General features: G+C 52.7%; 5 protein-coding genes and 1 non-coding gene across 6 annotated transcripts; 4 read left to right on the forward strand and 2 right to left on the reverse strand.

Annotated features, from left to right (window-relative positions):
- Positions 1-25: 25 nt before the first annotated feature.
- Positions 26-1,923, forward strand: BO66DRAFT_410173 (putative MFS drug efflux transporter; the record flags this gene model as incomplete). The annotated part of the gene is made up of 5 exons (XM_025649222.1): positions 26-269; positions 325-481; positions 537-785; positions 844-1,168; positions 1,237-1,923. 5 exons carry the CDS (start codon positions 26-28, stop codon positions 1,921-1,923), a joined length of 1,662 nt encoding a protein of 553 aa, XP_025505538.1.
- An 85-nt stretch (positions 1,924-2,008) lies between these two features.
- Positions 2,009-2,098, forward strand: BO66DRAFT_t115. The gene has a single exon. It is a non-coding gene; the product is annotated as a tRNA-Asp (tRNA).
- A 623-nt stretch (positions 2,099-2,721) lies between these two features.
- On the forward strand, positions 2,722-4,600 carry BO66DRAFT_447963 (cytochrome P450; the record flags this gene model as incomplete). Its single annotated transcript, XM_025651725.1, has 6 exons — positions 2,722-2,799; positions 2,862-3,012; positions 3,087-3,128; positions 3,182-3,475; positions 3,531-3,896; positions 3,966-4,600. The coding sequence occupies 6 exons, from the start codon at positions 2,722-2,724 to the stop codon at positions 4,598-4,600; spliced, it is 1,566 nt and encodes a 521-aa protein (XP_025505539.1).
- Positions 4,601-4,717: 117 nt separating this feature from the next.
- BO66DRAFT_436966 (BTB/POZ domain-containing protein) lies at positions 4,718-5,519 on the reverse strand (the record flags this gene model as incomplete). The annotated part of the gene is made up of 2 exons (XM_025650957.1): positions 4,718-5,390; positions 5,455-5,519. 2 exons carry the CDS (start codon positions 5,517-5,519, stop codon positions 4,718-4,720), a joined length of 738 nt encoding a protein of 245 aa, XP_025505540.1.
- Positions 5,520-5,848: 329 nt separating this feature from the next.
- On the reverse strand, positions 5,849-7,340 carry BO66DRAFT_346402 (FAD-dependent oxidoreductase). The gene is made up of 2 exons (XM_025644579.1): positions 6,771-7,340; positions 5,849-6,674 (listed from the first exon to the last, which is right to left on the reverse strand). The coding sequence occupies exons 1-2, from the start codon at positions 7,299-7,301 to the stop codon at positions 5,946-5,948; spliced, it is 1,260 nt and encodes a 419-aa protein (XP_025505541.1). The 5' UTR covers positions 7,302-7,340; the 3' UTR covers positions 5,849-5,945.
- Positions 7,341-7,631: 291 nt separating this feature from the next.
- Positions 7,632-10,238, forward strand: BO66DRAFT_47217 (Zn(II)2Cys6 transcription factor). The gene is made up of 7 exons (XM_025652931.1): positions 7,632-7,699; positions 7,755-7,783; positions 7,835-7,918; positions 7,977-8,401; positions 8,467-9,188; positions 9,241-9,470; positions 9,534-10,238. The coding sequence occupies exons 1-7, from the start codon at positions 7,673-7,675 to the stop codon at positions 9,985-9,987; spliced, it is 1,971 nt and encodes a 656-aa protein (XP_025505542.1). The 5' UTR covers positions 7,632-7,672; the 3' UTR covers positions 9,988-10,238.
- The last annotated feature ends 186 nt before the right edge of the window (positions 10,239-10,424 follow it).

Below are 10,424 nucleotides of genomic sequence, written 5' to 3' on the forward strand. Positions count from 1 at the left end.
TCTTGGCTATTCATCATCTACAATCATGTCTGAGACTTCAAGAACTACATTGGAGTTTCATCAGCCGAAGCCTCCCGCAAGTTGGACCAACCCAGGGACACTAACACTCTCGCATGGGGAGAAAGAGTCGGACGAGGAGAAACAAGCACATCATGATTTGAGTTCAACTGATACTGTGACGGCCTCATCACCCCCATCTTCTGCTTCACCTGCGCCTCCTGCTGCACCTCCTGCTTGGGATGTCCACGGTATCAAATGGGCTTTCGCTGGTATGTTGTCCTTCTATCTTTAAGGATGGAATTAAATTGAACAACCTATGGCTAGTTGTTGCTATCCTGTCAAGTGTGTTTCTATATGCACTTGATCAGACAATTGTCGCAGACGTGCAGCCAAATATCATCTACGACTTTAATTCGATTGACAAGCTTCCCTGGCTGTCTGTGGCGTTCCTTCTAGGGTCGGCAAGTACAAATCTCTTCTGGTACGAAAGTTCCCTCCGGCTTTGCTCTTTGACTATCTTACAACCACGCTTGCAGGGGACGTGTATACGGTCAGTTCAACCCAAAATGGATATACGTGCTATGTGTCGGTGTCTTTGAGGTCGGGTCTGCCGTCTGCGGCGCGGCGCCCAACATGGATTGTCTCATCGTCGGACGGGCGATAGCCGGTTTAGGGGGTGGCGGCATGTATCTCGGAGTCATGATGATGCTGTCTATTTTCACCACCCCGACGGAGCGCCCAAAGTATATTGGGGTCATCGGAGCAGTGTTTGGTATCGGGACGGTGTGAGTTCATTCTCCGGCCAAACAAGCGTGTAGCAACACGGGCTAATCCTGCGAGAAGACTCGGGCCCGTCATCGGAGGCGCCTTTGCAGACCATGAATCCGCAACGTGGCGATGGGCCTTCTACATTAACCTATGCATCGGGGGTGCTTTCTCTCCAGCATATTTTCTCCTCCTCCCATCCCGTGACCTTCGTCCAGGGGTGAAGCTTTGGGAGAGGTTGAAGGCCATTGATTGGGTGGGCAATGTATTCATGGTTGGGGCCTACATCTCCCTGCTTATGGGGATCTCTTTTGGCGGCGCAACCTTTGCGTGGAACAGCGGTCGCGAGATCGCACTTTTCTGCGTCTCGGGTGTTCTGTTCATCATTTTGGAAGTTCACCAGGTCTGGTCGAATCCTCAGCACCGGATGTTTCCGTCCATTTTCTGAAAAGAAAGGATCTTGTGGTACAGTTCCTGATAGGGGCAGCCGCCGGCACTTCATCCTTTGTGACCATATACTTCATCCCCCTCTATTTCCAATTTATGCAGCATAGCTCGTCTCTGCTGGCAGGGGTACGGCTGCTGCCCTTCATTGGCGCCTTAGCCGTCTTCACTCTCCTGAACGGCCATCTCATGGTCCGGTGGGGCTATTGCATCCCCTGGTATGCCATCGGGTCTGCGCTAGTCATCGCGGCCAACGCCATGTTAATGCATATCGACCTTTCCACGTCCAACGCCTTCATCTACGGCGCCATGGTCATCAACGGCATCGGCACAGGAATGTACCTGAACGCCCCATTTGCCCTAGCCCAGTTCCTGGTCCCGCCCCAGGAGATCTTCAACGCCGTTGGCTTCATCATGTGTGCGAGAGGTGGAGGGCTTGCCATTGCAGTATCTATTGGCAACTCCATGTTCCTGAATCTGGCACAGAACAGGATCCAAGCACTCTTTCCCTCGATGAATCATACGCAGATTCAGAGCCTGACCTCCGGGATTGGGAGTAGCCTTCTAGAAAGCATGGACGAGTCAGAGCAGCAGCAGGTTTTGGGGGCGATTGTACGTGCAATCAGCCGGGTCTTTATCGAGTCCTTGGTGGCTGGGTGCTTTTGTTTTGTTTTGACTCTGTTTATGGAGAGGAAGAAGATCAGGGTTCATTGAACCGTGGTATCAGGCGGATGATAGTTGCACGAGCTTATAGTACAAACGCTGTATTGCTGTGATGTCAGATTGAAGACATCTCCATTCCTCGATGGTCTAACGGTCATGATTTCCGCTTGTCAATCCCACTCGGGAACAAGCGCGGGAGACCTGGGTTCGACTCCCAGTCGGGGAGATTTCTTTTTACACTTTTTGCTTGCACCCGGGAATCATTCGATAGACAGGCGAGCAAATATCGTGGTTTTCATGCAGTCGGTGAGTAAATGAAGTGGTCTTGTCGATTCCCATGATTACCTCCAAGTTTCACAAACCGGGAAGTAAGCCTTCTCTTCCAACAAACTGTAAAAATAACCATTGAGTTACAAAACAACCCGTATCTTAATCTCGCCCCTGCACATGTTTCTTCCTTATCTCCGACACAACCACTGCTGACGGCACCAACCGAATTCAATAGGCAATGGACATACTTCGTCAATGCCTTGGCAGCTGTTCTGATGACTCCACTAGGGACGCTGGGTTAGTTTGGCTGGTGGACAGGCCTCATTGGCTGTGATTCTGGTCACCAGTGCGCAGCTTGCAAAGAACCATGTTGAATGATGACCCTTGTTTGAGTCAGTCAAGTCATGTTAAGCCGACAGAGGGGGAAACTCCGTTAATTATAACGTAGTTGATGGGCCAAGTGGTGATGAACTTGCTTAAGACCAAAGCTACCCTGAAAGGTAGGTTTTGTGCCTCCTCCATCATTCAAGAGTATCCGTACTGGCGGGCGTATTCCACGACAACTGTGGTTGGTTCATCATGATTTCCTTCCTAGCAAACGTCCAGCATCTTCTTCTCCGGTTAGGTGGCTGGAGTCTCTTCGCGGGGATTATCTACGTGAGTCACAGCCCTGGTCTATACGTCTCTCTCGTCAATTGCAATTGCTCATTCACCAACAGATCGTCGGCATCTGTATCTACCGACTGTACTTCCACCCATTGGCCAAATATCCGGGCCCTTTCTTCGCCAAAATCACGACATGGAGGGCTGTATACCACGGCAAATCCGGGGATCTCCATGTTGATATTTGGCGGTGTCATCAGAAATATGGTGCCTTCTCTACTGAGCATTCTTTCTTCCTCTTAGGTTACTAAGTATCAAAACAGGGCCTATCGTTCGTTAAGCTCCACACCGCATTGTCTTTGCCTCCAGCACTGGGTTCCACGGTAAGGCACTATTTGCCAACTGAAACCAGCCCAGCATGACTGACACTGACCAGACATCTACGATTTCGGCAAGAATGTCCAAAAGAGCCAGTCCTACCGCAGCATCCCCCTCATCAAAAACGCCTACAGCACCCTAAATGTCGTCGACAAGAAAGTCCACGGCAGAAAACGTCCCATTCTAAGCCAAGGCCTCTCCGACCAGAATCTGAAACTGCTGGAAGCTTCATTGCTCAAAGTTGTTGACCACCTATGTGACCGCTTGAGCGAGAAGCAGGACAACTTCAGTCCAGAAGTCGCCCGTGACACGGAAGATGGATGGACGTGTGCAAAGAACATGGCGGAATGGAGTACGTCCTCTCAACTCTGTTCCAGATTCTGGTACTTACTGACACCACGGACAAGGCGACTTCTACACGTTCGACGTCATGACCGAGCTCGTCTTCGGCCGTTCCTTCAACACCCTCGACACGAACACCCACCACTACATCCTCGACGGGATCATGTCCCAGATGCGGCGCATGTCCCTGCTGACCGAAGAGCCGCTGATCGAGAAACTCCACCTCGGCCGCTTTCTCTACCCAGGGGCCATGGCCAAGGCCCTCCGCTTCTCGCAGGCCGGTCGCTCGATCATGGAGGATCGCAAGCGACACCCGAATCCGGGGGCCGCGGATATCTGCACCAAGCTGCTGTCCGCGAAGGACCCGGAGACGGGCGAGGGGTTTCCATTCCAGGAACTGTGGGCGGAGAGTAATCTGTTGATTGTTGCTGGTGGGTGTTCTCTTCCCCCCTCCCTCTTAACGCAGTGCCGGTGTTTTCAGCTGATTTATCGCCCCCAAGGCTCGGATACAACCTACACGGCGATGGCAGCAGCATTCTTCTACCTCTCGCGCTGCCCCATGGCATTGAGTCAAGCCACTCACGAGATCCGCCGTGCATTCACGTCCATCAACGACATCCGCCCCGGAAGCCCCACCCTCGCCTCCTGCAGTTACTTCCGTGCCTGTATCGACGAGGCCATGCGGCTGACGCTCTCCGTGGCGGGCGCGCTCTGGCGCGAGGTCCTGCCCGGCGGAGCGATGGTCGACGGGGAATTCGCCCCGGCGGGCATGGAAGTCGGGGCGGGCATCTACGCCCTCCATCATAAAGCGACGTACTTCCCGGATCCGTTCGGCTTTCGTCCGGAGAGGTGGCTGGCGAGTTCGCCCGGCGGAAAGGGGGTGGATCCGAGTGCGTTCGCACCGTTCTCGGCGGGGCCGAGGTCGTGTGTGGGGAAGAGACTGGCCATGATTGAGTTTACGGTGGTGCTGGCGAGGATTCTCTGGCGGTTTGATTTGCGGGCTGCGGCTGGGGAGTTGGGGAAGGTCGGGGAGGGGAAGGGGGTCAGAGTGGGTGAGTATCACACCGATTGGCGCTTTACTAGCAAGAATGATGGACCGTATATCCAGTTTAGGGAGAGGGGGGTGGTGGTGTGAGGTTGTGGTCTGTGTCAGGGCATGTCTTATTGCATGGTGCATGATGCTTTCAGTTGGTAGGGACTATCTATGATATCTATGAAGTTATTTGAGGCGAGAGCAGAATGACAAGCCATATCAGGTGGTCTCACCACCGCCCACAGCTCGGTGGTAATCCGAGGCACTTATCTGGAATGGTTGAGGTCGACTAGACGCAAACCGAGTCATCGCCGTAGACATGACCTGCAGCATGAACCGCCGGGTCAGCCAGTCTTCACGGCTCAGCTTTTCACCATCCATAGCCGAAAACCCCTTGTCCACACCGTTGTCCTTCAACCAACTCGATGCGAATGACCCAACGTGGACTTCGAAATCTACCAGCAGCCGGTAGAGCGGCGTCGGGGGAGGTAACGTCCGAGACACAAACTCCATCTCCTCCTTGGAAGGAGGAGAGCGATGTCCGCCGCTGCCACCAGTTAACCGTGTCACAATCGCATTGATCAACTGATTCCCGAAATTGTTGTCCATGAGCCTGTCGGCCAGGATATACGCCTTGAGAAGGTCTTTGAACTCGGAGCTGGGAGTATAGGTTGGAAGGTAGAGCCACCAGAAATACTGTCCGAAGGTCCGGGGGTCGACGTCGGGAAGCCTGACAGTACGCTGCGTGCCTTCTTTCCATGTTCCCGCCAGTGCTTTGTCGAAGAACTCCGATGACGAACGGGCTTTTCGTTCGGGGATCCGGTACATCGTGCCTCGCGGGCCTACCAGTACTTTGATCCATGCGATGGATGGTTTGGGGCGTTTTGGTTGCCTGGTGCTTTTTGCGTGTGGTTAGCGAATCTGTGGAACTGGGGAGAGGGGGGGACGCTGCTCACATCCCGGCATTGTTCTGGGGAGCGGCTCGCTTGGGCCTTTTCTTTTGTGCTGTGTTGCTTGCCATTGAGGTCTAAGTAGGTGAAACAGATAACAGGGTTTTAAGGATAACCAAATCTAGCTTGTTGGGATGATTGATAATCGGTGTGTGAGTGTCCAAGAAAGCAGTGATCGAAGAATTAGTGCATCTCAGTCCGCTGTGTCTTAGTTTTCCTGGGAAGTCGGATTGGGAAGGAAGAGTCCGCTGTGGTCATCACCCATGTATCCTGATATTGATTGTTGATTGCCTTATCTCTCAGGCCAGGTACGAACATGGTGGTCTTCCAGAGAAGGTCAGTGTTTCTACCAACTACCCAATTGCACATCATACACATACTATACATTCACCCTTCGACTGACTATCTCACTTGGCCCTTGGTCCCAGCTAATGGCACCAATTCCTTCTTGAAGCACCCAGAGAAAAAAATCAGGCTTCAAACATCCACCCATGTCTCTACTCAGACTTCTCACTGAAACTCTTGAAGAACTCGAGAACTCCTGTCACCGCGTCCTCAGAGAAGAATACCTTCTCCATCGCCGTGCTGCGCTCAATCAGATCTCGTCCTCGCGCTAACATGTCTTCCTCGTATTCCTCTAGAGCACGCTTCAACTTTTCTGCACTCGAACTATCGAATCCCGCACCGTCGCCGCAGTGCTTGACAATGCTATCAGCCAGCACGACAGCGTCATACAAGCTACAATTGACTCCTTCTCCCACGAACGGTGTCGAGACATGCGCTGCATCCCCCAGCAACGTTACCCCGGGGGTCTTTCCACTCCAGCAAAGCTTCTCGGGGTCCATCCGATACAGCGGCCAGGCACGGAAGGGCCCCTCCGCGGTCTCGACGAACTTTCTCAGCTGCGGCCCCCAGGTGGCAAAGTATTCGTCCGACAAGAGTAGCAGGCTGCGCAGTTGCTCCGTGCGGTTGTTGAGATCTTCGTCCCCGGAGGGTCCGCTGCTGCATTCGCGGTGGTGATAGAAGTCTTCGGGGGCTTGCAGCCCGAAGTATACACGGTATGTACCGTTTGAGACTCGCTGCACGGCCAGCTTCTTGTGGTGCCCGGCTGCGAACATGCTTCCGGGGCCCACGAGCTCTTTGGCGGTGGCGTAGCCAGGGTTGTCATGTGTTAAGCGGCCTTCGATGAACATCTTGCCTGAGTATACGGGCTTCGCTGCCGTTATCTGCATTGACGTTAGATATAGAGGTTAGAGGACCGTTTGACAAAAATGGGCATGTCTTCCGATCGGGAGGAGCTTTTGTGTACTCGAAAGACTCACCAAAGGGCGCACTTTACTCCAAGCCCCGTCTGCCCCCACTACCAACCGAAACCCAGACTCAATGGTTCCGTTCATGAAATGAATGACTATAACACCATCTTCACTACCAGCTTGGCTGCCGTCGGCTTCTCTCCTTTCGACGGCCCTTGCAGCATGACCCCACCGAATCTTGTGCGCCGGAATCGACTCCAGGAGCAGCTGACGGAGGTGCAGACGGTCGATCTCGGGAGCATCTCTTTCCTGGTCATGGCGAATTGCGGTAGTCCCGTCCGGGTAGAGCATATGAAAGCACGAAGCATCCCAGCGGGCGAACTTGCTGAACTGATCGAACAGGTCGGCGCGGCGGAGCGCCAGTTGACCTGAGGAGGGGCGGAGGTCAAGTGTGCCTCCTTGCTGCCACGGACCTGGAATAGCGGACTCATCGCGCTCGTACACAACGTAGTCGGTGATCCCGTTGATCTCGAGAAGGCGAGCGAAGAGGAGACCACTTGGTCCGCCGCCGATGATTGCAATGGACGGGTTTGGGTTCATAGTTTTGGTATGAATGTATGCGGCAAAGATACAATGCAGAAGTTCAAGGCGGGAAGTGTCCTCTATCACGAGGAGAGGTTTGATTGAATTATTATTGACATTCTACTTCAAATAGACAGTCGTCATGAGGTACTGACACTTATGTCCCTCATTGTCGCGATTCCGCATCTATGGGCCGCGGAGTGTCCGTTCGAGCCTTCTGATTGGCTCACTCCGGAGGCTCCGAACCAAAGGACGATCATCTCGGACTTTGCATCGCCGACGGCTATTCTTACATTGAACTCTTGGTTTTTTGCTTCGATTTACCTGGAACATATCAGGCTCGCTAGTCCGAATCTCCTTCCGGGACCGACCAGTCAGGTGCCTTTACCATGCAACGCAGGTTAGCCCAGTTTGCGGTAAGCAGTACTGTAGATTGACCGCCACCGGAAAACACTCCACTGACATGCACAGTGTGACTTTTGCAGGCAAAAGAAGCTAAAGTAAGCTTATATATGCTCGCATGCTTTAGAATCCTGGCTAAAGGGTTGCAGATGTTCCCGGGAGCTGCCGAAATGCAATACTTGCAAGCCATGGCCAGGCGAGTGCATCTATTCGAGAGATACATTCGACGTCAAGTCAGTCAGCCACAATTGAGTCTATGTAACATGGAAACTAATCACGAATGTTGTCAAGCTCTTTGGGTGCTGCGTCAGCTGATGAGCGTACCATAGAGAGTCGACTACAAGATCTTGAGGAGCTAGTACAGCAACTGTCCAAGTCCGTCGATAAAGCCTTACAAGTCATTGCCTCAGCACCCGCTCGGACCGATGATCCGAGGCCACCATCCGAGACTGACCATAGAACTGTGGCTGAGAAAGATCGTTCTAATCCCAAGCTCTACATCGGCCCTTCGCATTCATTCTCATTCTTGCGAGAGGCATCAGCAAGCATCGAGAAGATACCCCGACCACCGAGTGATGCCACTCACCTGAGTGCCCGCTCCGAGCTTCGATATCTATCTAGCCAGCTAGGTACTAGTCACGTTGAGCAGATGACTGAAAAAAGTGCAGCGGTCTTTCATATACCCTCCAAAGCAACGGGGTACCGAATGATCAGTCGTAAGGCTACCCGATTCGTGCTTCATACTTTGCACTTATAACTAACGCCGACGCGGGATAACCAGGATTCTTTCAGATAGCTGACGTTGGCAACCCATTTTTCATCAGTCCGCCGGATGAAGTCATGGCGCAAGTTGTCTTTGAACCACACAGGGTTCAGGAAAAGGCTTGGGTCGTCTACTTCAACTACATGCTGTTGGCAGCCGTGCCCGTCGAGGAGGATAGCGAGGAGGCGGCAGTGTTACGTCGAAACGTGCACCTGGCCCTCAACAACAGCAGCATCTTCCTCGAGCCGCGCGAGGTCAACGTGCAAGTACTAGCCTTTCTAGCTATGCATGGCGAGGACTACGCCGCGCCCAATACCTCGTGGATGTTGCTCGGCAGCGCATGCAGGCAGGCGGAAGCGCTCGGCATGCATATATCTGGTCCTCAAGGCTCGTCTGAATCGCGACAGCATCAACTGTGTCTCTTCTGGCTTCTCTTCTTGATGGACAAATCCTGCTCTCTTGCCTTCGGCCGCCCTGTCTTCTTGCCCACGGCTTTGTATCACCATGTTCCTCTGCCGGACGAAAGTACCTTGCTCATGTTCCAGCCTCATACTCGTATGCACGGTACAGAGATCCCCCAACGAGTCTCTCACTTCGGTGCACAGATGCTTCGTTGTTCTATCGAACTATCAAAGCTGATGGGGATCCTTGCGGATATCCTTGCTACTGGTCACTCCGCAATCTACTCGCGCATGGAACTACGATCCAAGCTAAATGCTTGGTACTCGTACTCTAACCAGGTGGGTATCCATCCATCTCTCATTTCAAAGAAATCCTCTCACCCTAAGACAGCGTATGACAGAAATCCTGGAAGTTGAGAGAGCCTCATCCACAGCAGACCAAATCCGGGAGATGGCCCTCGGCATCAACAGCATGAAGTTCCAGTACCTGCACGTGCTGATCCTGCTGCTGAAAGGCGAGGAGTCTTCGTCAAGTCTGCGTCTATCGTCCGCCCGCGAAGCCCTTTCCCTTCTGACGTCAATGGTCTCCAATTGGAACTCCGTATACAACGGCGTTATCTGGTAAGACACACCTGCGTCCTGCTCAGAATGTCTAGTCAAACTAACCAATAATTGGGAAAAAAGGCATCTTCTTTACTACCCCTTCACTTCTTTCTTCGTCCTCTTTGAGAACATCGTGCACCATCCAGGCCCTATGACACCTACCGTTGAACACGATCTCAATCTTCTCGCGACAACGGTGACATATTTCGCAAGCATGCGCTCGCAAATGCGTCTCCTGGCGACGCTGTGTACCAGGCTCGAGCATGTTGCGGCTACCTTCTTGCAGCTGGCGAGGAATGTTCACTCCGCTTCCACTGGAACGGAAAACCCGCCGTGTGAATGGCACGAACACGAGCGCACTCGCGTAGAGGTAGAAGAACTCAATGGTTCCAGCTACCTTGACTTGCTTCCGGCTGATATGGGAGCCTTGCCTGGACATAATCCTTGTAGTAGGGGTAAAGAGGCTCGGCGGACGTTTGATAGCATGTTTGATTGGTTCTCTTGGGATACGTATTATGGAGATCTACAGGGGTAGCATTTCTACTCAAATGTTGTATTGTTATAGTCATTGCTGGATATGTGGATGACTGTTTGACGATGCTAGGGTTGTCCGCTGGCCACTCGCGGCGACCGGGAGCCCTGGAGCCGAAATTCGGTAGGCGTTGCAGATCAGATAAGTTCTGGACTTCGGAGAAGTAGCTACAAAGCTAGTTGTCCGAACTGAATAGAAGTACCAGGGCAAAGTCCTTCAAAGTAACGATAAGGAGGCTCGACGGGCGTTCGACAGTATGTTTGATTGGTTCTTGTGGGATATGTATTATGCTGGTTGTCAGGGGTAGCATTCTGAAGCAAATGTGGTATGGTCATGTTTATTGCTTGATTCGTGGATAGCCGCTTGATGATGCCGGGAGTTGTGTCACCGGATAAGCATTGTGTTCACGGGACGGGATGTTCATGGCAACTCAGTATTGA

Source organism: Aspergillus aculeatinus (assembly GCF_003184765.1).
Source record: "Aspergillus aculeatinus CBS 121060 unplaced genomic scaffold BO66scaffold_15, whole genome shotgun sequence".
NCBI lineage: Eukaryota > Fungi > Ascomycota > Eurotiomycetes > Eurotiales > Aspergillaceae > Aspergillus > Aspergillus aculeatinus.